Source organism: Drosophila suzukii, chromosome 3 (assembly GCF_043229965.1).
Source record: "Drosophila suzukii chromosome 3, CBGP_Dsuzu_IsoJpt1.0, whole genome shotgun sequence".
Lineage (NCBI taxonomy): Eukaryota > Metazoa > Arthropoda > Insecta > Diptera > Drosophilidae > Drosophila > Drosophila suzukii.
In genome coordinates, this window is record NC_092082.1 from 23,157,342 (window position 1) to 23,184,513 (window position 27,172).

At 36.3% G+C, this 27,172-nt stretch overlaps 2 protein-coding genes across 5 annotated transcripts in view; one reads left to right on the top strand and one right to left on the bottom strand.

The window, feature by feature from the left end:
* RpL26 (ribosomal protein L26) overlaps positions 1 to 27,172 on the top strand; it is a 165,931-nt gene that overhangs the window by 97,745 nt on the left and 41,014 nt on the right. The gene's annotated exons all lie outside the window — the stretch shown is intronic.
* The window catches only part of Indy (I'm not dead yet), a 44,264-nt gene that overhangs the window by 15,541 nt on the left and 1,551 nt on the right, over positions 1 to 27,172 (bottom strand). The window contains exon 1 of one of the 2 annotated variants that reach the window (XM_017082373.4): positions 1,436 to 1,647. The exons of the other annotated variant lie outside the window; for it this stretch is intronic. Within the exon in view, the coding sequence (XP_016937862.2) occupies positions 1,436 to 1,459 (24 nt within the window). The 5' untranslated portion in view covers positions 1,460 to 1,647. Of the gene's footprint in view, positions 1 to 1,435; positions 1,648 to 27,172 lie in introns of those variants that run through there. 2 annotated transcript variants of the gene reach the window in all.

Sequence of the window (27,172 nt, forward strand, 5' to 3'; positions counted from 1 at the left end):
ACAAAAAGTGTATTTTCAAGGTAGCATGGAGACTATAAGCCAAATTGTGGGTAAACAAATGCTACAGAACGAAAGTGCTTGAGGTTTCTAAAAATACCTACATTGTACTGAAATTTAATGCAGACATTTGTCTTGTTTTGGATTTTGAACTCCGAATATATAGTAATCAACGGATCTTTGGACCCGCTGGGCAGAAGAAATATGTTGACATTTAGTACACATTTTTGCTACCACATATAATAAATTGATCGGTATTATCTATTCCATGTTCATTCATTAGCGAATAGAGGTTCATTAATTTGATTTACGCTAGATCAATAAAACTTTGTTTACATACGATATCAGATAGGGGTACAGCAAAAGAGATAGAGCAAATGAAAGCGCAATCAAGTTGGTTAGCTAAGAGGAAGGTCACTCAATATATTATAATAACTATCCAAAACGTTAAAAGTCTTTACAGACTTAAGTTCTTGGTGCATCAAATGTATAATAGAAAGAAATCCCCGATCTCAACACTTAAGCCTGCTTCTGTCCAAATATTTAACTGAAATTTCCAGGTTCCATAAAGTCTGTTTACAATCCTCGCGCTTCTGGAAATCCCAGACTTAACGTTATCGCACGTGTTTAAATTTGCTCTTCAATAAAAAGGTTTTTGGGCGGGTTCGCAATAAAAGTTAAGCTTTTTAAGCCTTTCCATTAATTGCCTTGAGAAACCTGGTGCTGAATGTGAATAATTTCGTACATGTTGTTATCTTTCGGTGTCGTCATTTCATTTTTCGGTCAGGTGGTTGCCCAGAAACTAGAGAGGTAAAGCCAGGAAAAAGAAAGGGCGTCATTTCCGAAGATTTTGCACAAAAATGCGCTTCTTCGGTTAGATAACAGATAAGGGAAATAGAGATATCAAACCAGTACAATAATGAAAACTGGTCATGGGTTGTTAAGTGGGTGTGTAAACAGTATGACGACACTTGATAGATTAAGCACTCAACCGGGCTGCTGAATAAGAGAGCAAAACGATTGGAACTGCATATAAGTAAGACATATCTTTGGTGTGGAAATATTTTTAAATTTACAACAAACCAGAAGTGACTAATTTTAAAAAACATTTTCAAAACTGATCGCAAAGGCATTTTAAAATCTATGAAAAAAAGGTGTATCACTTGATTAGCATTTTGTTTACATAACACTCTGTTACCTAACTCAAGTGGCACGCGCAAATTGAAGTCAAACCGGGTTTCTATCGGCTCTCAATAGTACGTTACGAAAAGCCATTAAAAGTGCTAGGGGCTTGCAGGGCATTACACCAGGTTCAAGGTCAACGAAGAACAATTAACCGAAAATGTGAAAATCTTGCCACGTTCCCAATGTTCCAGCAGGAAATAGTAATCACCTTCCTAATCACGGGCTATTAGCATGATCAAGAAATCAAACTCACCATTTTCGTAGTTTCGGTGGCCATGGTTGATCTATATTATATAGACTGGATATATCTGAAGAATTGGTCACGCTGTTTCTTTTTTAGCACACCCGCGAGCGATTATTTCATAGTTTCCACCACCGCGACGAAAAACATATACTTATTGGTTGGCTAGACAACTTTTTATGAATATGTTGCTTAGCGTTCGACGAATAATTTGCGAATGCTAGCTACCAAAACCAAACGATTTTCTTTCGCGTTCTCCTCGCGCTCTCAACTAAGCCCTGGACAAAAGAAAATATCTGATAAGTTGTCTGTGGGCCGAGCGAGAGAGATAGAGCGCCGTGCCGACGAGCGGGCAAATGCTAGCGGTTACTCATCGAGAGAGAATGGAGTGCATACAGTGGGCCCTCGTTTTGTCGTTCGAATATCAGCTGAAGAAATTTGGTCCAATATTTAGGAATGAGTTGCGGTGTAATGCTGTTTTTTTTTACTCCCGAAGATACGTGATGCGAAAGACGATCTATACTTTTAAATACCTTTTTTGGATCTTCATAACTGTATTACTACAAAACCCTTTTAGGATTTCGTTTTATTTCAAGCTTGGATATGTTTTCAGTAGCATTACTTTGATTCCAATATTTATTTTAAGTGGTAGTGCTGTTTTTATACTCCGAGAGATACGTGTTCCGAAAGACGATCCATACTTTTAGATACCATTTTTGGATCTTCATAAATGTATTACTGTGGAACCCAATTATTTCATTTTACTTCAATCTTGGAAATGTTTACTTTGATTCCAATACTTATGTTAAATTTAAAGGAAATGGTAAGTTTATTATAATTTGTTCATTGCTAGAACCATTGTACGATCAAAACCGGTTTGTCTTACAGTGATCTTTACACTAGGGGAAGCATTGTAACTTGTACAAAGCTTTAAGAACATAGCTTATTAGTAATAAAACCTTAGAATCAAAATAGTCTATAGAATTTAACATATGTAATTCAATTTTACACAAGATTTTGGTGTTACAACAGAGTTTGTGAAACCAAACACTAAAGCACAAGGGTGGTTCACCTATAGTTACAATAATTGATCATAAAAGATTTCTTGCTGGCAAAATTTTAAGATATTTCGTGGTCATCTTGTATTTTCTTTTAAGATCTTGATCCAGTTAAAAAACTTGATGTAGAAAAATGCGTCAAGCCGAAGGCTCACTGTACATCTGGTGGGAATGTGGTCATTCGTGTTGTTGGGGTTGCCTGCAACTAGTCATGACCTTACCTCTTACAACTCTCCCATTGACCTTAAACCACTGGAGTGGCGTGCAGTAAAATAGTTTTCACCATTTCCCCTGGCTGATGAAAGTCCATTCATGGAAAACGAAATGTGACGTCACCTGCGGCGTTAGTTGTTTGCGGGGGGAATGACATTAAGATTGTTTTGTTTTACGATTTGTTTGCACTTGCTGCGGCTAGATGATGAAAATCTGGGGGGAGAGTAATCTGGAAAAATACTTTATCTCATATTCTGGACTTGGGTCCAAATTCTGAATAAGGTATAATATAAGCTAAGGGTAAACACTTTTCGTGAAATGATATTCGCAGAACTTCGGTTTCCTAAGCTTTATAATTTTTTACCGGAAGGAAATAAATTTGTGGGGCTGGTAAACGACACCGACTTCCCCTGAGATGGAGAAAGAGAAATAATAGTAAGTATTATTAATAAAAGTTTCGCAAGATAGTCTTTATAACCTGAAAGGATCTTAAATACCCAGTCCATCTTGCCGCCTCGCTAACATATTGTAAGTACAAGTTGTGGGATTTATTGGTATTAGAATATCTTTAGCAAAATATTGGGGGAACTTTTCTATTTGGGGGTACCAGTTTTTCGAAATATTAAATAAATTTAATGATGTTTTCTGGAAATCATGTTTATTTGCCCACCCCCGGATCAGCGCCGGCCGTTACCCCCTTCCTCATTCATCATCATTTTCTTAGTATGGTTGCCACGAATGTACCTTGTTGGATATGTACTAATTTATTTGTACTAAACAGGGACAGATATCCCAAGTCTTTCTACGCATGTAAAATGTACCTAAAAGTAGTTTACGTGCGATTTGACATCAGCGCGGGATTTGGTTTGAGTCTTGGGTTGCCAAATAAAAAGGTAGGTTAGGTACAACCAATTTTACATAGATGGCGTTATATACATAGATATATGGCGAAGTATGTTTGCCATTAAAGTTTTATTCAGATTAAGAACTACAAAGTTTATTAATATTATAAAGACACGTGTGTCGCTCGCTGATTCTTGCCGATAAATCTCCGAGAGTTGCCACACCATTCTTTCTAGTCATCTGGCAAGCTTCTGTTGGCGCTGCTGCCATATTAGGTTGCCACAGTACTCCCCCTCCAGTGAACGCGTCACGAGTCCTGGTTTGAAAATTTAACTCCATGTTTTTTCTCATAAGTCCTGGTCAGTCTAGGGGTAACTTCTTCTGAATCCAACTGGCAGTCGTCCTTTACTAAAAATGCTGGTTTGAGGCGATCAACTGATACTGCAGTCTCATGGCCATTGAGTCTGATAGTGAAAACACGATCGTTTTCGCGTCTGACAATCTCATGAGGACCAGTGTAAGGGGCTTCCAGAGGCTGTTTTACGGCATCAGTGCGGAGAAATACATGCGTACATTTATCGATCCCTTTCAATACGAACATCTTCTGCTTGATATGATGTGCTGTTGATGTCGGTCGCACTTTTTGCATGTGCTCTCGAAAGATACTCAAAAAAGAGGTGGGGTCAACCGTGTCGTCCAAGTCGGTAAAAAACTCATTTGGCAGTCGAATAGGTGTTCCGTATACCATTTCTGAGGCTGAAGATTTGATGTCCTCCTTGTAACAGGTACGAAGTCCAAGCAAAACTGTTGGCAGTAACTCCGGCCACGGAGTACCTCTGTTGCACATCAAAGATGACTTAAAGGATCTGTGCCACCTCTCTATGAGTCCGTTTGACTGAGGATGGTAGGCCGTCGTGTGTATGTGTTTACTTCCAACCAGATTAGCAAGATGTTTGAAAACTGCTGACTCAAATTGTGTTCCTTGGTCCGTAGTTATCGTTTTTGGAGAACCAAATCGAGATATCCAGTGAGTCCAGAACGCCGTAGCTATTGTCTCAGCAGTAATATTTGAGAGAGGTACAGCTTCTGGCCATCGCGTAAATCTATCAATCATCGTCAGACAGTACCGATAGTTTTGTTGTAATGGCATAACTACAATGTCAAGGTGAACGTGGTCAAATCTACCATTTGGCACTTCGATCTTTTCTGGTAAGAGGTGGTTGTGTTTGTGGATCTTAGAGCGCTGACAAGGTAGACAAACTCTGCACCATTCGAGGACATTTTTATTCATCGAGGGCCATACAAACTTTTGGCGCACTTGACGAACTGTTGACCGACCACTGGGATGAGACAAACCGTGAACGAACGAAAACACAGCATTGCGCAAAGATTTGGGTACATAAGGACGAACGCTTCCTGTAGAAACATCGCAGTAGAGTGAGGTGTTGTCATCAAATCGAACCCTTTGAAGTTTTAAAGATGTGGTTCCTTTTAAAAGGTGTACCAGTTCAGGATCTGACGCTTGCTCCTCTTCAATTTGCGATAATTTTATGCCAGTCGGCATTGTTATAGAGCATAATCTTGAAAAAGCGTCTGCGACTGCATTCTCGGATCCTTTCACATGCATAATAGTCGTGCAGAATTGAGAGATGTAAGCCAAATGTCGTAGCTGTCTCGGTGATGCTTTCTCTGGTCGCTGCTGAAATGCGTACACGAGCGGCTTGTGATCCGTTCTGATGACAAAAATGCGCCCGTCAACAAGATGTTTGAAATATTTAATGGATTCGAAGATAGCGAGCAGTTCTCGGTCGTAGGTTGAGTAATTTTTCTCCGTGTTGCTCAGCTTCTTTGAGAAAAATCCTAGAGGTTGCCAATTTCCGTGTGTACGCTGCTCCAAAACTGCTCCAATTGCGAAATCGGAAGCATCGCAAACCAGCTGAAGTTCAGATTTTGGTGCGGGAAAAGACAAGAGGGCTGCGTCTGCTATGCTTTGTTTGCAAGCTTCAAAAGCTGCATGGAGCTCTGATGTCCATTCAATTTTACGTTGATCATTTTTTTTAACATCCTTTAGCAACTCAGTGAGCGGCGCTTGTATGTGTGATGATCGAGCCAAACATCTGCGATAGTAATTTATAACGCCCAAGAAACGACCAAGTTGGCTTATGGTTTCAGGACGTGCATAATTAAGAATGGCATCTATGCGTTCGGTGGGTGGTTTAATTCCAAATTCATTGATCGTATAGCTGAGAAAGTTTACTTGAGATTGCGCAAACTGGCATTTGGTCAGATTGATGCTTAGGCCATGTTTCTGAAGTACTTGCAAGACAGCCCGAAGATGTTCTTCGTGTTCAGCGATGGAAAGCGACGATATAAGTATGTCGTCAATGTAGCAATAAACGAAGTCCATGCCGCGAAAGATGTTGTCCATAAAGCGTTGAAATGTTTGAGTCGCGTTTTTTAACCCAAATGGCATGTATTGAAACTCAATGAGTCCAAAAGGAGTGCACACCGCTGTTTTTTGGATATCGTTTTCTGCCATGGGAATTTGGTAGTATGCTTTAACCAAATCGAGGGTTGAAAAAATCTTCTTTCTTTGCAGTTGCTCCGTGAAGTCGTGTATATGGGCGATTGGGTAGCGATCTGGTATGGTAATTGAATTTAGTTTTCGATAATCTCCACATGCCCGCCAGCCACCGTCTTTTTTGGTAACCATATGTAACGGGCTGGACCAAGGACTTTTTGACGGGCGACATATGCCTTGATCCATCAAGAAGTTTATTTCTCTCTTGGCAGTGACAAGTTTTTCACCGGAGAGGCGTCGTGGTCTATCAGCAACAGGTATTCCATTTGTTTCAATGTAGTGACGCACGTCGTGTTGCGTAGCTGCTTTAATCGATGGCTTTGTCACGTCGACAAATTCACTTAGGAGTTTTTGAAATTTGGACATACACTGCACTGTGGAAACTGATATGTGTTTCGCTTGTGCAAGACATGCTGGTGTCGATAGTCCAGTAACTGAGTCGATCAAGCGTTGGTTTTTAAGATCAATGAGCAATTGGAATTTGCTTAAAAAGTCAGCCCCAATAATAGCTGTGTGCACGTCAGCGATAATGAACGGCCATGTAAAGTTTCGGCGAAGATCCAAGTTCAGTTGAGTGACGTATTTTCCATAAGTATGAATGACTGACTGGTTCGCTGCGTACAGTGTCAAATCGCTCAGAGTAGTTTTTTGTCTAACCAGCGTTCGTGGTATGACGGAAACTACAGATCCAGAATCAACGAGGAAGCGGATGTGAGATGTGCGATCGGTGACGTGTAGACGCTGCTCCTGTGGAACAGCTAGCTGAACTGTAGGCTCGCTGGTTATATTCGTGCTGCCGCCGACCAGCGTGTCGGGCGACAGCTCCTTTAGTTTAACGACGAGGAGCGGGAACATGGAGGGCGGCACTTTTGAGCGTTTTCCCCAAATCGATCGTGGTAGAAGCAAAGCTTCTCTTGAGGCACAGATGCCTGTTGATTCGAATTTCCAGTTTGTACGTGGCCACGCGATGAACTGCGTGAGCGTCCTTGGAATTGGAGACGTTTGACATCCTTTTGCAATACGTCAAACTTCTGTGACAGCGAACGCAAGTTGTCGTTGATCTTTTTCCAGGGGTCTTCGGTGGAAGTTGCGCAAACAGGTGGGGCCGCTGCAGTCGAGTTATTCGTGCTGATCGCAAAAGTGGCGTTGTGGTTTACCGCTTCGAGCATCTTGTCTGCGATCTTAGCGAGCTTATCCAAGTCCGTCTCTTCCCAGACTGTAAGAGTGGGTCGAATTGACGCCGGCATCTCTGCCAGGAAAAGAGTAAGAATGATGTTCTCGCTGCCCGGGTCCGGAGCTAGTCGTCGCATGTTGGCCAGGATCTCAGATGGTTTTAGACCAGATGTACCTCCACCCTGCAGAAGTCGGCGCAGTTTCGACTCTGGAGATTCCGCAAATTTTTGTAGTAAGCGATTTTTAATTGCTACGTACTTGTTTTCGTTGGGTGGTCGAATGACTAAGTCTTCCACTGCCAAAACTACATCCTCCTCCAGGTGAAGGGTCACAAGGTCGAACTTGTCGGTGTCGTCGATAATCTGGTGCAATCGAAATGACCGCTCCACTTGCGCAAACCATAGTTGAGGGTTGCTATGTGCGAATTTTGGCAAGTGGACAGTCGCACGTGTGTGTGTGCGTGTAGTCTCATCCCGGTTGCCAGGTGCATTTGTCCGAAGTGCCTCGAGTTGCTGCTGCAGATCTCGGACTTGAGCAGTTAAATCAGGATTTGAATCCGGCATGATGAATGGAAAATCGGAGCGATCGCTTTCTTCGTCGAAATTTAGCCGCCTACCTTTTATTTTTCGCAAATCGTATTGGCGTCTGTTCATTCAGTGCGCAAATTCTTAATTGTGAACGTGTGTGTCAATTTCGTAGAATAAGTAACTTTTACTATGATTTTACTTTCCGGGGTCACCACTATGGCGAAGTATGTTTGCCATTAAAGTTTTATTCAGATTAAGAACTACAAAGTTTATTAATATTATAAAGACACGTGTGTCGCTCGCTGATTCTTGCCGATAAATCTCCGAGAGTTGCCACACCATTCTTTCTAGTCATCTGGCAAGCTTCTGTTGGCGCTGCTGCCATATTAGGTTGCCACAGATATTGCTGGCTGATGGTGCTGATCACGGAAATTAGTTATGTAGTTTGGGTCGGTCCAAAATTTAAAGCGTTAGGTGCGGTAACGATAACGAAACGACATTCAAAAAGCAAGCAAAAAATGTATAAGCTAAACGAAAGTCTTATTAAATAAACCATACTTAACCTGGAATATTTTACAAAACGTTACAAAACTCCTAATAATTTCTTATACGGTATAATGGAAAGCTTTAAGTCAACTTTAAATCAGGCGCTTTACTTATGTAGTCAAGCAGCGCCATCTAAACAGCTAACTGTGTAAAGTAATCTTCCTACCTGTGCCGTACAGATGGCGCCACTGTGTTTTCATAAAAATTGAAAAATTTATAAAATTAGTATGGACACAAACCATATTTTAAAATTTCTCCGAAATTAAAAGAATCAAGCGTTGCCATTGGCAAATTAAAAGAATCAAGCGTTGCCAGAATGGTGGTCAAAAAGAAAGCCGATTAGGAAAAAGATGACTCATGTTCATAAAGAGAAAGAACACATGGCGCCTTGATTCAAAAAAATTTCATTTTTGAGCTTGATAAAAGTGTAGGAACAGAGAAGAACGAGAATGGATAATATAAAAAATAGGAGAAAAAAAGGGGGGAGAAGGTCGCAACAATTTTAAAATGATAAATGGAAAACTTGACTCCGCAGAACAGGACGCAATCATAGGCAATTTGAAATAGTTGAGGACACCTAATTAATCGATACGCAATTAAGTTCTTCGTTTAGTTCTAGCTCTTTGGGAAAATACTATTACAAATCATAATTATATCGATAATTAAAAAATGTCGCAAGTTTATAAAAAGCCATAAAAGTAACTTAAATAATAATATCACATTTCTTAACAATATTGACACCACCATTAAACTCAATTTTATAAACCAAGCTTAAAATATACACTTTTTTCGGTGGATTATAGTTGTATATATGTTATAAGAATTGCTTTTTAGTTTAAAACACCATGCATTTGTAAACCAATAAATAAATAATCATCTAGTGGGGGACAAGTGCATTTCTTTAGGAATTTCTTTCTTAAGGCATTCTTCGAAAAGATTTAAATGTTAACTTGTTAAGTGAATCTCAAGCTATTAATCCGACCCGAATAATAAATATAAATATACGATTACACATTTTTCATGAATCTACACAAAAACAAATTTGGTTGGTAAAATTGACCAATACAGATAGTTTAGTTACTATAAAAATAGTACTTTTCAATTTAAAATGGCTGTAAACGTATTTCTTTTTGCTTTGTTCACTATTTAATAGTTAAGTAACTGTTAATATAGTCAAGTTTACGTGGTGTGTGTATTTTGTTACTACAATAGTAAACAGTTGATTAATTATCGAAAATAGTTATCCTAAAGTAAAATCTTTCACACAAATGTATGCAACAATAACTTTACGAATTTTCTAGACCTAGACTCCCAAGCCAAACTCTGAAAAGTTAAGACTTTACTTAAAACATATATTAACTAAAGTCTTCAACATTAGCTGAAAGTCACTTTTAAAAATTGCAATTTGAAAACTTTTTTTATTTTGCTTTTAACTTGTCATGCCTATGAATTTAATTAATAAATATCAATTTATCAGGTGTTACTATAAAATAATTGGATAACTATATGGGTTAGATAACCATAAAAATAGTTATTTAACTACAATCTATGGGTTGGGTTCATTCTACCCTTTTCAACATTACTTTTTTTATAGTAACCCTTACGTTTTCGTATATTGTAAAAGTAACTATTTGATGGCTCAAATTGACAATTCAATGGTTGGGAACCGTTTTACCAATCGATTTTTTTGTGTGTACCCTTAGAAAAATTATATATGTAGGTATTTGGATTTAAATTGACAAAATACGGGTAAACTATTCTTGAGCATTAATCTTGAAGAATGGAATAGGTCTTTGTGGGCAGCTACATAAATACACTTGCTTTTCACATAAAAAACTATATTTCTTATGTCAGGTATCAAAACCTTTTATTAATATATTATTTTATAATATAATAAACAGCACAGAAGGCAAAACGGAAGTCAGGTCGTCTTTTTAATTGTTCCTCAGGATCATACTTTGCATTTTTTAACTACTTGACTACATGAAATAGCATCCTTGAATTGGTAATCAACGGTAACTCCCCCGCCAATAATTACCATCGGAAACGGATCTACAAATTGTGAAAATTTCATTAACAGGCCGTATTAAATTTCACGGAAGGGAGAACAAAGCGGAAGTAAATTTCATTATTTTGATTTGAACGAGATCCATCTTCTGCCAAGTCATCGCCGTCATTACGACCGTGATCATGATGAGCAAGCTGGCATGGATCAGCGCAGCCGCAGCGACCGTTAACACCCATTGCAGTTTCCAGAGGAGGTTTTAGAGGGAACTTCCCGTAACCCCAAATCGCAACCCTATAACTAGCACATAGTATATACCATACCATACCATACCATACGCTGCAGTTGCGCGCCGAGCTGTCAGACGATGATTGCGAGGATTCTGCATTGTGTGTTTTTTGTGCCCCTTCGACGATTTCGGGCCAGGATAACGAACTCCAGAGTCCGGATCGAAAACCAAAACCCTCTCTCCGTCTACCCTTTTCACGGCATTGAATTTCCCCCTTTTATTTTTTAGGCCGTCTCGCATTTGTTTTTGTTTTGTCCTCAGCGAGATTTTTTTACCAGCGGGTTGAACGATTTTTTGCGCAGCTGCTCGGGGTTTTACGGTTTTGTGAATCGCTGTAAGTTGATCGCCACTTGATGAGAAACCACTCCAGTTTCGACTCCGATCGAAGTGTAGGTGTTGGAGATCAATAAAGGAAAACCTAACTGCGGGCTTACTCCGAAATTAGCTTTCTGGCGTTGCAGAGCGGTAAAGAAAATATGGCACCCAAAAGGGGTTTCAGTGCTATCCAACTTTTTATACTCATCCCCCTTTTTTAGGGAAAAGAAATAAAGAACCAGGGGAAGTGTTCAAAAAACCGTAAGTAATTGCTGGGATATGCGTGCAAATATTTTCTTTTTGCCCAAAAAACCCTAACTATTTTTTTACAGTTTTCGCTAACCCTCCCCTCGTTTGCAATTAAAAAAGCAAAAAATCCATAGAAAGCCGAGGACTATTTGGGTTCGGGTTCACTGTGCAAAAAGGCTAGATGAGGAGCGTGATTGTGCAATGATCGGGAAAAAGAAATCTGAACTTAATGCACTCTGCCCGGGGAGATAGAAAAATTGCTTGATTGAGTGACGGTCTATGTGGAGCAGATGATATATGTTTCGCCTAGGATCTTGAGGATTCCATGCAAATTAGGGGTTGCTGTGCTCCCAATTCATTTGTCCCTCCTTCGGAGTCTCAAATTAGTTGCGCGTCTTGCGTACATTTGTCAGGGTCGCCTACCTTTCCTTTTTACCTTTTTTATAGTTGACAAAGAAGGGACAAAATCCTGTAAAAAATCTACGTTTTTTCCTCTTATCAAGGCGTCTTGTCGAGGGGAGGAAGATCAGTTTGTTACCTGGCTCCTGACATTTTCCCATATTCCTTACAGTTCATTCACCTCACGAGGCAGGGATCATAATGGGATGAGATGCATCAGTTGCAGCATCAACTTCGAAGATTATTTTCAGTCTGACTGGACCCCGAAAAAATGCTTTAGAATATCATAAAAAGGGTTAGTTCCTAGCTGTCAAAATGAATTGTGCATGGAACAGATACTGAATTAATCCGTTTTGAAATAATAAGAGTCATCTGTGAGACAAATGTGCATCTGAACTATATTATCTTTCGTTGTTGTTCTGATCCTTGTTTTAAAGTCGTTTTTAGTAACACATCCTAACGTCTATAGCACAAAAGTTTACAAATCTTAGGACTAAGGAAATGTTTTAAAAATAATTATTACGATGATTTTTCGGGATACTTCGAGGGAATTTTTTTTGGTATTATATTTACAACCCTGAGATAACACTTTTTTGTTCAAACCTACGCCATTTCGAATGTTATCAAAACATTAAAAAATTATTTAACGGCTAAAGAATTGTTTAATTAGCTTTACTTAGATGTTAATTTCCTGTTTTGTTTTTTTAAACTTAAAAAAATCTAAAAAACGCTTTTCGTTCATATAAAAATATCGAGAACTAGACCATTCAAATTAAATGAACTCGCAGAACTTATATATTTTTAATAAAGTTTTGAATCTTATTACAATACTCCTTTAATATCATGTTTCTTGTATTTTACTTTTGTAATCAACTTACTTCTTAATGTTATTTCTCAGCGTATCAACAGAAATGTCCTTCAAATTTGATATTTTTTAATAATTTAATGTGGATATACTTATTATTTATAAGCACTTAAAATGTACATATATCTTCCAAATTGTTTTCGAGATCTTTCATCGCGGAATTACTTTAAATTTATTCCAAGTACACAAGAGCGTCTTCCGTGGCTGACCAAACAGTTTCATTCAAGCTATTTTAAACAACAAAATGCAAATGATTAGGGAATTTTAAAAAATGAATCTGACAGACAGGCAGAGGACTGAACAAAAAGAGAAGGCAGACCGAAAAGCGACCAAATGTCCTTTGAAAAGGAAGCGGGAAGAGCAAGAAGCAGCCAGAAATCTGGGCAACCGAAAAGCGCGCCAAACGAAGGATTCTAAAAAACGCTCGAAACAAAGAGAGGATCGGAAATCGGAGTTTCTGTCTGGGATTATTGGGCAAGGACAACTTCATGATGACGCAAACGGAGATCATGACCATTGGGATGATGATAATGCGAGACTGTTTGCACAATTTGCAGGCTCGCACACACCGGCACACACAATCGCAATCGCAATCAAACAATAGGGAGAGGCGAGGGCAACCCGTTTTTTAAGGGTTTCCAAAACAGCCGCCAAGGGGATGAACCTCATCCTCCTGCCTCCTGCCTCCTGTCTCCCCTCCCCTCCCCTCCCTTTCCCAGCCAAATTACGTTTCACCCCTTTGTGAAACTCTAAAAAAAAGAGGCGAGAGCGATCGCTTCAAACTTTTCGCAGCAGCCGCTGCGGAAATTTTAAAAAATTCTTTTCGGCGCAGACGGACGGGGAATTAGTCGTGAAAAGTGCGTGGCCGGATAAGCAGCATCGCTGCGAAGAGTAAAAAACAAATTTCCTTCAAAATCTTTAGTTTCACATAATTTGTTTAACCAAGAAATTGTATACCACATCGTTCAAAGAACTTAAAAAAAACATTTTTAAATTTTTTCTAAAGTTTTTGAAAGTTTTTTACATAACTAAAACAAAACTACTCCGGAAAATACACCTATTAAAATCTTTTAAGTTTATTTAAACAATTTATGTTGGCAATGTGTTGAACAACCTTCGCATTTTCATTAAAATAATAAAATTCTATAAAATTTCCTTAAGCTTTTTAAAATTTTCCAAGTTTTTTTACCATATTACTGTACAATTTCTTGATTTTTGCTTGCTAATGACAAAGTAAGTCTTAATTTTCTTGAAATTTTTAAGAAATTACAAAAAAAAACTATAAAGAACTTCCATTAATTTTATAAAATTCAAAATCCAAGGATTCAATTATATGAATAACAAAAAAAATTTTAAAAAGGATCCTAACAAAAATTAACAAATTCAAAAAAGTGCGCGTCAAAATTAAACTCTACATATATGTATATGTATATAAAATTTATAAAAAGCACGTGGTCCTTGCGGAATATTTTTTGGATTTTGCGCATTTGAAACTTTAAAGTGTAAAAAGAGAGAGAGAGCGAAAGCAAACCAAAAACCAAAGCAGATGCCGCGTGGAGAGCAAAAAGTGAAAAACGCCGACAAAATAATAGCAAAGGAAAATTTATGAAAGTCGAACTCGCATCTATTCGTCCCATTTCATTTGTTTCAAACAAACGTTCAAAAGTTGCACAAAAAAACACAAATTATACAAAATTAACCAACATGAAAGAGATAAAAGTTTACCAAGAATCAAAATTTATTCTAAGCAAAATTGGTGATTATTTTTGGTAAGCTTTTTCGGACACACAATTTGGCAAACCCCGAAACAATTGGACTAAAAGTACTTTGTGAAGTTGTTTAAACAAATCAATGCATCAAATTATTTAAAATTTGTTTCTTTTGTTCGAACCTAAAGCATTTTTTAGCATGTGTGCGTATAGAGACTGCAGACTATTATTTAAAGATGGCCGCCGGGAGTGAGAAGGACACGAGGCAGGGGGTGGTTGGGCTGGTAGTGCGTGGACGGAGGGGGAGGCGGCTGTTGCTCCCTTTTTAGCAATCCTAACAAATCTGAATGGTATTAATGTATCATAAATGGTCTACATATCTATCCTATATTTACCATAAAAAATATAAGTGCCCAACAAGAAAACTAAACCCTTATTTATCTACTTCATTACATGTTATGCGCCTCTTTTTAACACACTACACTACTAACAACCAAAAAAAAAGAAAATAAAAACATAAATTTAAATTTTACCATTACAAAAGTCAATATCTGCAAATCATTCTGTACCATAGAAAATAATTATAATGTTTTTTTATAAAACATTAATTGAAAAACTAATTATTTTATTGCTAAGAATGGTGTAGCTGCCCTTAAAAGTAGACAACATTTTGGAAAAATTTGAGGATAATGGCAAAACAACTCAAAATGTATGTTCTCTAAAGTGAAGTTCCGTGAGCCTTAACCAAAAAAATATATCAATAGCTATAAAAACACTACTACACATTTTTGAGTAAGGCAAATGGAAACCTCGCAGTTTTTACAAAACTAATAACTAAATCCTTAACCTATTTTACTTATGAATATGATACAGTTTTCAAAACAATCAATACTAAAATGAAGCTTATCTTAAAATTATATAAAAAAGGTTACTACGTGAAACCTTATGGCACTTAAAAAAATTAAATATTGACAAAAAATTATATAACAATTATTAAAAATGATATCAATATTGCTCTACAATTTAAAATCTTAAACAGTTTTTAGAAAAAAATTGGAAAAATATTAAATGCAAACTACACTACCTTATTTCTGCCAAATAAATAAATAATTGAGATTTGGATACTTGGAATAATTTTCTTATAAAAAGATTATTTTGAATGCTCTTTTGAACTTAAATAATGTTAATATTGCAACTGTAAAATTGATCAAAAATCCTGCTTCACTATAGTATAGGAAGTATTGATTTTTATGATACATATTTTTAGACATTTATATTAATTTAGATATTGACAAAATCTTCTATTTTGTTAACCAAAGAAAACAGATTTCAAGTGTTCCTAAACACGCTAATATTTTGCATGTAACTGATCCGAAACGAATATAATAGCTAATTTTTAATAGCCATACAAAATTATCTAAAAAAAAAAAGGATTTTCCAAATAATTCCAGTTTTGCAGACGCCATTTTATGCCACCAAAAATAACAACAAAGAACAAAATAAAACTAGAACCACCCCTCCTGCGGCAAGTAGATCGCTATAAAGGCCGGACAGCCTGACTTACTCACTGACTGACCATGCTGAGCAGCAGAACAGCAGTCTCTATGACACGACCAACCCCTAAGAGTTATAGATACCACCACCATCCTCAGTAAAACGCAGCAATCGTGGAATGGTCAAGCGGCATGGGCTATACAAAAAGTAACAATAACAACTTAGTGGTAGGCAGGGAGGGTGATTATTCCTGTTTGAGTGCATGTGTGGAAAGACCTTGTGCTGGTCAGTAAAGGTAGAAAACCGGCCAATGGCCACTGGGAATGGGAACAAAATGGCAAAGTTGAAACTAAACGTCACACGTCAAACACCAGCTGAAAGTGCAGATTGATGTTTGGGAAAACTAGTCAAATATGTTAATTAGTGAGGGTAAAAATAATTTTTGTACAAACACAATAGTTCTGCATTTCCTTGACATTTTTTTACCTTGACCAACTCATTTTTACCTTTGTGACAAACAAGCAAATGCGATCCATTCGCAATAAAATATACGTTTTAACAACTTGCTGGAATCATACGAACTTTCCCAAAACCCATAGGCTCATAAATCTTATTAAACAGAATTACAATTTTAATTTCAATAGCATTTCAATTTAGTTTTTGAAAATTGTAATTGTAACTTTACAACTGCCCCGAAAAGAATAATCATAGAACAACAACTATTGTTACATTAATTCTACACTATTGAATATTGATTTGGCGTCGATAAGATGAGTATTAAATTAATACTTTCCAAAGAATTAAATTGATATTAATGGTTTAAAAATAATACCACAAATCCAATTTCACCAGAGTGGTCACTCGAGGTTTAAGAATTATTGCAAAAATAATTTCCATTATCGTCATGCAAAAATCAAGAGTTGTTGTTGCCTAAAATTTGAGTCTTTTTAGACGAATTGTACACGGAAACGAAGCATAACGCTAAAATAAAACTCCTCATTAACAGTTTGGTCGGGTGAAAGGAATTCACAGGGCACAGCATCACGAAAATCGAAAACAAAACAAAAATTATTCTTACTTTTTGTATTAAAACTGAACTTTCTGTTTTTATTTTGGATGTGTACCATTAGGAAAAATAGAAGATTTTAAACCAAAATAAAGAAGATAATACTTTTTATAGAAGTATAATAACACAAGTATAATAACACAAAATAACATTTTTAGAGTATATATGTAACTTGATCAGCATCACCACCCATCATACCATATACCATATTTGCTTATGATTTTCGGGTTTTGCTAAAAATCCCCAATAACTTTCTTAATTGATTTTTTGTCATTCGGAACGTTCTCAAACATACTTGAATATTTTTAATTTTTGATAAAATAAAATAATGACCCAATGGGCCTCGACTATCTGATACCCGTTCTTCTGTTAACCAAATCCATATTGCGTTATCGACTAGACTAGTGATTCTAATCAATAATATTTAATAGGGTCGTAAATGCTTCCTGTCAAAATATACAATCCTTTTACATTTTACTCCACGAGTAACGGGTATAAATACATTAATTTTTGTTCAAGTGAATTAGTAGTTGCAACTATTAATTTAATTTTTAAATTATGTCGTAATTTTCTAATTGACAAAATGTATTTTAAAACAGAGAGATTGCTGTTTTTAATTTTTATACTAAACTGTTGGATAAAACGATAAGCAATTTTATACCCATTAATCGTAGAGTAAAAAGCTATACTAGATTTGTAGGAAAGTATGTAACAGGTAGAAGGAATCGTTTTCGACCCTATAAAGTACATATATTCCTGATCAGGATCACTAGCCGAGTCGAGCTAGCCCCGCCCGTTTGTCCTTTCGTCCGTATGAACGCAGATTCTTGAGGTGCTTTCACAGCCCAAGTTTATTTCAACGGGGCCGACACTGAAGCCCACACACTAGGAAACCTGTCCAGCGTCCACATTTTTTAATATATTGTAAATATTTTTGGAATTAACCGATTCGCATATCTCAATCTCCCTCGCGAAATAACTGGTATGTAAAAGTCAAGAACGTCGGATATATCGTTCTTTCTTGTTTTCTTGTGTAAATTAATTTTTACCAATTTTCCAAAACGCAATTAACTTTTTGCTTAAAATGGAGGAAGTGTTTTAACGAAAATTAATTCTAAATGGATAAAGGTCGCGTCTGATAATATTAGATTACCCCAGTCTATGAAGTTAGGAAAACTTTATTTAAGTACATCAGGTATCCATTTTATTATAAAACAGTCAGTTCACGGAGAATATTACCGACCTTTGAACTTTAAAATCTAAAAGTACTCATCCAAACGAGTCGATCCCTATTTGTAGTTGGTAAACATGTTTAACTAACAATTATTACTTAAATATATGAAAACTTTAATGCATGGAATTTTAATCGGGCTTCGGTTCATAATTCTTGTCATGTACATTTTTTAGTCTGGACATTGTAAGGGACACTAAATATATTGATACGTTTTGGCCTCCTTTCTAAGCTCAATCATTTTTGCTTTCTCCCTTGAAGCAATGAGGTCCTCCACCCACTAAAATAAATTTTTTTCCATACACAGTGAAAAATCTAACGTTCTCATCTGAGTTGAAATTGTTCTTAAAAATAGAACGACATTTTTAAATTGAAAATTTTTTTATTTTGCTCGAATCAAGTTGAATTGGCGATATTTGCATAGTATAACTCAATAAATAAACTATTAGTCCAGTCAGTATTGTATACTAAAAGTTGTTAAATAAACTATAAAAACAACCCAAAAACAGGCCAAAAAAAAATTTCGCTTCTGTCGTACTGCTATTTTAATGAACACAGCTGTATGTTTTAAATCATATGGCGAGTTTCGAAATGTAGTTCTTCTTTCGTGTTTATATATCGACAGTTCGATACTAATTGAGTTTAATAGGCATATTTGTACTTAGAAATCCACACTCAAAAAAATTGATCCACAAATTCAAAACAAGACGCACACTGTTCTGACTCTTTATAAAAATATCTATAACCACAACATAGTAAATTAAAGATTTACAAAAAGAAAAAAAACTAAACTAACAAAATTTACATTTAGTTCGAGTGTTTCGAACTGTAAAAATTTTGGACATTGCCCACATTGACCAAGATTGGATTGGTTCCTTAAAGATTAAAGCGAAAATTTAAGCAGTGCCTACACTCTTTTGGCCGTATTTGCTATATTTATGACACATAGAGAAAACTTCAGAAATAATATTTTTTGTACCAACATCCAACATTTCCGTCTTTTCGAAAATTTAAAAAAAAAAACCATAGAGTGTATAAACCTTGTATCTTCCATATTATCCCTTACTCGATCGGTAACTTAAGAAACTATTGCTTCTTCAAACTGACTATGTGGAAAATCCTCAAAAACTCTAACAATTCCCACTGCACTAACACAGCTACTGTTTTATATAAATTCCCATTCTGATCAAACCTATCTCGACATATGTTTAATTTTAACTTTTGGGGATGCATGCCTCAAATAAACTTTGTAACTACCACGTTTTACCCAAACTTTTTCGCAAGCTTTTTAAATTAACCAGAAGTCAAGGTATTCCCCTGCTAAATCTGACTCTTCCTGTGACACTGAATCAATCTATAAATGGAGGGAATATTTCACGGCACTTTCAGGCAATTAGCACCGAATAGCTCAGTGCACGTGCGTACACCTGAACTCTTGACACGAAGTGCTGTCCCCACATTTCCCCGACCAATCCACTCCGGCCCTTTTTCTCGCCACTGCCGATCAAATGAAAAGCACGAAAATGCATTTTCCATGTTAGCTGCTAGTCAAACTGCTTAATTGCGTATTAAATATGCAGAAAAGTAGGCAAAGCAAGCGGAAAATATGCAGGCTGTGAGGGGAAATCAAGGGGCGGGGAACGGGAAACGGGGAATCCCACGCTGACCAAATTGCTGTGGCAAGTGTGGAAATATTCGGTATCAACAGACATTATTGCGCTTGACAGTTTTTACTGTCAACCCCCCGGAAATGCCCTCCTCCGCCCATCAAAGTGACAACTGACTTGCCGCACACACTCAGCACATCTCCATATCCGTTTTACGTAACAATCCCGAAAAGGTTGAAAGTCGAAGTCAGCCAGCAAAAAGCCGCAATTCCGCATTTGGATGGATTTTCCCTCTTTTTTTCCGTTTGCCCTCCTGATTTAATTGACGAGTGCTCGGTAGGATGTGTCAAGTGCGGTGGAGGCGGAGGCGGAGGGCCAAGAAGTAACCCTAATAGAATTTCTATTTATGTCCATTAGGCCCAGGTACTGCTTTCCTTGTCGGAAAAAAATAAATTATGGGCTTGCAGTTGACCAGGTGGATTGATGGTTTCAATATGAATTAAATTACGGCTGACTTAATTAATATAAAAGAATGATTCAAAATGCGATGATGGGGAAATGCATTAAATAATTTCACTGGATGAAGCATATTGTAAACTGTGTTTCTTAAGACTGGTGTCAACCACGGCTAAATAAGATAAAAACACGAATTCTTACAGTCAAAACAATTTAAATATATATTCCAGTAAAATTATTGCATACACTTGAAACGTTCCTATTCGATAACCCAAAACTGTATGAAAACAATTTTATGACCTACATAACAAAATTAAAGTACCACGTTAAAAAGTCGTTTTCGAAAATAAGTACATCTTGTTTGAAATCAGTCGCCCGAGTCCTGAAATTATTTTAATTAGTTTTACATTCGACACTTTATGCATCAAAAAATACATTTTGAGCAGAGCCTCGAACTAGAGACTAATTAAAAAATTCCTACATTTGTAATATGTTAATATCTTGAAACTGCGATTCACACTATCCTTCTAAATTTTCAAAAATATAAAATTCAAATCTGTTTACCTATACATATCAACATATTTTGATTCAGATCATCAAAAACTCTAGAAATTTATTGGAGCCCTGCTTTTAAAAGCAAAATAACTAACCTCGTTTTAATAGTTTTACTGATGGCGGCAAGTATGCAGTTGTTTAATTCAAATGTACAATTTTCCACTTTTTTTGGTAAGATTTGTCTTTTAACAAGATTTTCGTAGCATCCATGAATAGTACATTAATTTGTGACGACATTTTTGAAGAAATAATAAAATGCATTAAGTCACAATTACAAACGATTCGTTTTTTGAATTCCACTTTTCAAAAATTAATATTTTTCAAATGATTCAAAGCAGTTGCTGACATCTTTTGAGCATTTTCCTGTAAAAGTTCGATAATAAAATTCTAGCGGAGGTAAATACTACAGCCTTTGGAGAAAACAAATATCTTGTTCACTTTTAAAAGTTGTAGGGAAAGGTGACGATCTTTAAAAAAGCACAAAAACTCTATACAGATGGGAAAATTATTTATTATTTATTTAAAAAAGTTTAAAAATATGCAATAATGCAATAAAAATTTAGATGTATATAAAATGTGTAATTTATTTATGGGTTAAAATTGAACTAATTATGTTGTTCAATTCTTAGCTAACAAAACTCAACAAAAAAATGTTTTTGGAGTTATGGGCTGCAGAAAAAAAAACAAAAAACGATATAATGTCAACAATTACTGAATATGATGGCGCCACTTTCATAAGACTCAAAAGAAAAAATCATTGAGTACCAAGAACTGTTGCTTAAGAACTTTTTAATATTTTTATGTATTTATCTGACCACTGCTGAACACACATAAAATGAATAGGTTTTTTAATTTTTGTTTCCCCTTTTTGTCAAAGTTACCTTACGAACAAATTACGCGTATTCTTAGTAATATTATTATAAACACATTGGAATTGTTGACGTGACGTACCATATGAGATTTGACAAATTCGTCACCTTAGCCTACACTGTCCTATACGAAATGCCTAGCAAAACCAACGTAAACTGATCAAAAGTAACTGGCTTATAAGGCTTTTCAAAAGGGACTAGCCACAACCTATTTAAAGTCTTCAGATTTCTAGGACTGGGACATTTAAAAAAAATGCCAACTAATAACACTAATTACACAAATCGGAATCGTATAAAAAGATATAAATTTTTAAATGTGCTTTAATTTAATATTCTTTAAATTTCTCGATAACATTGTTCGATTTAGTAAAACATGACTTTGTAAAAATATTAAATGAGCAAACCCTCCTCCAAACATGTTTATTTCGACCTGACCCCATTACAAATCATACCTACATTTTGTTACTTTTTACAAAAATGTAAATCATGAAATCAACTAAACTACTCCAAGAATAGTCCAATCTATCTAAGTTTAATTGATCACTTAAAACATAACATTGAAAACCACATCTGACCTAACACTTTGTTTAAAGTGTGTCTTTAATCTTAATCAAAGGTTATTCATTAAACTATCCTAGCCAAATCAAATTTAAAATTAAGCCTCTCAAATTAATTTGTAAAATAAATTGCATACCCGACTCATTTCAATTTATTGAAAAACTCACCTTTAACGTATTCTTGAAAAATAGTCTAGCCCTGTCTCATGTCGTAACTTTGGTTCCAATTGTTTACCTGCTACAATCTAATTAGCGAACAAAAATTTCGAAGTGCAACTGTCTGAATTAAACTTGAACCGAAAGTTAGGAGAGCAAAAAGGTAAACAAGATTTTTCCAGGAAATCAATTAGAAAATTTCGCCGAAAAGTTGCGGGTTAAATGGTTGAAGTGCTAGTGCTTCCCGGGATCCATCAAGAGTCCCTTCCGCCCGGCGAAATCCGATGGAAGCCACCACTCGGCGTGGCATTACAAATGGCTGAGACTTGGCTGGCTGTCAGTTTGGGTTCAGTTCGTGTTGTGTTGTTCTGTTCTGTGACTTTTTAACCTAATGAATAATAAATTGGCCCAATTGTCACGCAAAAACAATGCCGCGGAATAGATGGATAAGGGTTTTGGGCATGCCCAGAGACGATGATGTCAGGTCTGTGAAGTTTCCTTCTCCAAATTGTAGACACATTTTCCATTCCAATCCATTCCCAGCCCATGTTTCGCTGTTTCTTTCGGCTGAAGTGTCGCCTTCGATGGATTTTGGCATTTGTTACAGAACTTGCACTCACCTGGGAAATCGTGGCAGGCATCTTGCAATGATTAGCACTTGCTCCACCTTTCCATTTGGTGGCGTGGCGCCCACTTGCAAGTCAAAAAGTAATTAGCATATTGAAATGTTGCAAAGCCTCTCATCCGGAACCAGAACAACTCCATGAATAATTTAGTCAGCATATTTGATGCACTTCGGTTGCAATCGTTGCACTTGCCAGTTCTTTGCAATGTTACATGTTGCCCGTGTGCTGGCTTCAATATTTAATTGCGAAAAATCTCCAGGCCGCGAAGGGGTTAAGTGGGGCTGTACTATGACTATCCCTCGGCTATCTTGGCCCTCGGCCTCTTAAAAGCGTGTCAACAGCTTGTCAATCACAATTTGCCAAATAAAATGTAAGTGTCAGCTCATGGAAATTTAGTTTGCGAATGTGTTGATTGTGTTTTAGTTGCGGCTGTTTTGAAATAATTGAAGAGCGGTGGGGCTAAGTATATTGACGGGGGATATTCTCTCAGGGTCTGCCATCTCAATATTTAAATTCTCTAGGAAAGAGCTTAAACCTATCAAAGTATTTTTATCATACCCACAAAACAAAGGAAGAAATAAGCATTTTAGATCTTAACAACTAGTACTATTCTCTACGAGGAAATAAAATTATAACCGATTGGGCCATCTTAATAATATATCACATAAAATGCAAATAGTCCCGGAAATCCTCATTTTTAGGACAGAGAAATTCTTGTTCTTCAACATTTCAGTGTTATTATTTTATGTGAATATTTGTCTAAGACATTCAAATTAAACCAATTTTTGTATTCCGAGTTCCAATTCAATTTGATTTTTAAATCCATTTTTTTTATACTTTCTACATTCCAACGTCTCTATTCACCCAAAACCATTCAAATAATGGTTTTAGGTATAATATTTATAATAATAATAAAAACAAGGAAGAACGCTATAGTCGAGTGCCTCGACTATCAGATACCCGTTACTCAGCTATATGGAGATATGCAAGCAGCAAAGAGAGATTAAAATGCGCCACCTACCGGCGGTATACAGATTTAAGCGTTATGGGCGTTAGAGTGGGCGTGGCAAATTTTTTTTTGGATCAATCGATAGGTATCGACGAGACCAATACATTTCAGTAAAATTTTTTATCTAGCATGAAAATTGTGGGCGTCACAGGTTTTCGCGGTTTGTGGGCGTTAAAGTGGGCGTGGCAAACTTTTTTTTGGGTCAATCGATAGGTATTGATGAGAACAATACATTTCAGTTAAAATTTTTATTCTAGCATCAAAACTGTAGGAGCCACAGTTTTGGGCGGTTTGTGGGCGCTAGAGTGGGCGTGGCACTGTGCTGAAACAAACTTGCGCTGCGTAAGAAGCTCAGGAATCTGCACGCCAAATCTCAATAGCCTAGCTCCCATAGTTTCCGAGATCTCAGCGTTCATCCGGACAGACGGACAGACGGACATGGCTAGATCGACTCGGCTAGTGATCCTGATCAAGAATATATATACTTTGTGGGGTCGGAAACGCTTCCTTCTGCCTGTTACATACTTTCCGACGAATCTAGTATACCCTTTTACTCTACGAGTAACGGGTATAAATATAAAATTCGCTATCCTAGTGAACACAAACCTTTTGTAAAATTTAAAAGTGACTCGTCAATATAACCAAATTAAACCAAATTCAAAAAATTATTTACATTTTTGTATTCCGAGTTCCGAGGTCCCTATGCACCCAAAATCATTAAAATAATAGTTTCAAATATAATGTATATAGGAATTATATAAAATATAAAATGTATTATCCTAATAAACAAAACCTTTTGTAAAATTTAAAAGTAAATCGTCAATATTACCAATTTAAACCAGTATTCAAATTTAACTAACCATTTAATTTCTTTTATTTCGAGTTTCAATTTAATTTAATTTTTAATCCTGCCATTTTTATACATTCCAACGTCTACATGCACCCAAAATCATTAAGATAATGTCTCCAGATATAATATAAATAAGAAAAATATAAAATATAAAACTCTTTATTCTTATGAACACCAATTTTATTCAAAACTTAAAAATTTATCGTCAATATAACAATTTGCACCTGCTAAATCCTTTGCATTTTTTGCAAAATGCCGAACCGTATAATATTTACCAGCTCCAATAGGATGAAGTTTCACACGATATCCGTTCCCTACTGGCAAAATAATCTAATGCAGTTATAATTTTTGCTTTAGCAACTGTCATAATCTTTTTCTCGCCCCAAAACTCTTTCATATATCGGTCAATCTGCACGCAAATGGCCTAAGTGAAATCCACTTAAACAATTAAAAACTGCTTAAATTACTGGGAATAAATGAAACCACCTTTGGAGGCGGTCCATCCAAAAAATACAATAAACTATTAAGTACAAATTCCAAATTTAATATAATTTACGCCTGCGCAACAGGGAATAGTGTTGTTTCAGGACAACAAAAACCAGAGTCAGGACGCTCATTGGTCGCCTGAAAACAGGAAGCCGAGCGAATGCCGAGCTGCTGTCGTTAGCATAACACGCATACGCCGCATAGGCCCAAAGGATAAAAGCCGCCGACGACGAGGGATGTTGCTTCCTTGTTGGCTTCCGCTCGGCTCGCGAAGGCAGAACTCCATGTCGTTCGTGTCGCCTGGCAACTTGTGCCAGGATCACAAGGATACAACGTCAGCGCCTGGACAACCGTATTGCAGTTCCGGTGCGGCTCTCACACCGTGCAGACGTGTTGCTCTGCCTAGAATTCCCCAACCAACTTGTGCATTGTGAATCCCAAAATTGTGTTAATCTTTTGGCTAAGTTTCGGTTTATATAAGAGCTCCTCAACGGACACTTATATAATTTTGATTGTTGCTCAGAAAGCCCTTTTCATATATCAGTTGGCTTTCGAGCAATAATTGAAACCAAATAAGTGATCCTAACAACGTTTGTTACTGCATTCCGTCTCGAAATGGTAAGTACCCATTTGTTGTTATATAAGGTAAAACACAAAATAAAGTATTAATTTTAAAACTAATGTGTTTTAAACGTTTATGAATCAAATAGATTTCTTATCTCTCAATCCAAAATATAAAGTTTAAAATGTATTTGTAATGTAACTAGATATAAATAGGCTGATTTATTTTGAGGCGTGACTGATGCAATGTTTAAAAAAGCAATTTCATTTTAATACTTTAAGGTTTTGTATATATTTTTTATTAGGCATAAATTAAATTTCAGTTAAGGACAGCTCTACTCAGACGCTTTTAAAATTGTTATGTTACCTAAGCCAATCGAATTTAAATATTTAAATCATATTCTTTATTATTAGGTATTAACCTATTTATAACGAGTGATGATTTTTTTGTTTAGAACGTATTTGTAACGTATTCATAATAAGAACATATTCATAATTATTTGAAAGATACCGAAACGCATTTGCGAAAGTAATTTATAAATGATAACCAAAACAGGTTTGTCGTTTAAAGATATTTTTCAATCTCAATCTTAATCTGTTTTTTAAATAAAATAAATAACGATTTTTTGAGTGGAAAGCTTATTTTCTAGATAGATTAACACAGGAAAACTAAATAGTTTCAAAATACAATGATTTTTATAACACTCTTTAATTGTCATTAAACTTTCTTTTTATTTTTTCGGTTCCCATCCAAAATTCGGTCTCGAAAACTAGCAATTTGATGGGTTCACTGCGCCCCAAAACATTTCCTATGGCTCCAAACTAGCCCGCATTAGCGACAAGCAAAGACTTCCCCCTTGCAATTAGTCACCAAAGAGGGGCGTCGTTGAACTCCATCGAAATGAAAACAAAAGTGTAGCAAAAACAATTGTCAAACAGAGTACCACGAATCGAAGCGACCTTCACATTGAATGCGCCTAAGTTTCGCCCAAAAGCGGGTGTCAATGCACTTAAAACTTGTTTCTGGGGAGCCCCGCACTCGTGTTTGTTATTATTATTTATATTTGGTATGGCCTGTCAACGGCAGACAATGGATAGTGTTTTTATGGGTGATTTGTTTTGTGAATTAGCATTTAGTGCGAAACTGAATAGCAGCGAACTGCCGCGATCAATGAACTCGGATGGGATGGTAGCTGGTTTATGGTTAAGGAACCAAAGTCAAGAAATCAATTAGTATTCAAGCGTATTTGCGTGATCTACTGAACTGATTTTTCTGCTCTGACTGAGAATCGAGATCTAGATAATGAATTATGTATGACTTTGTGTAGAGATTTGTCATACTTTTTTCGTCTTAACTTTCAGTTTCAATTCCTGATTGCCTACTTCAATTCCTGATTTATCTGACTTTATTATTATAAAAGTGTCATAGAATTACACTTCCACCTGCATTTAAT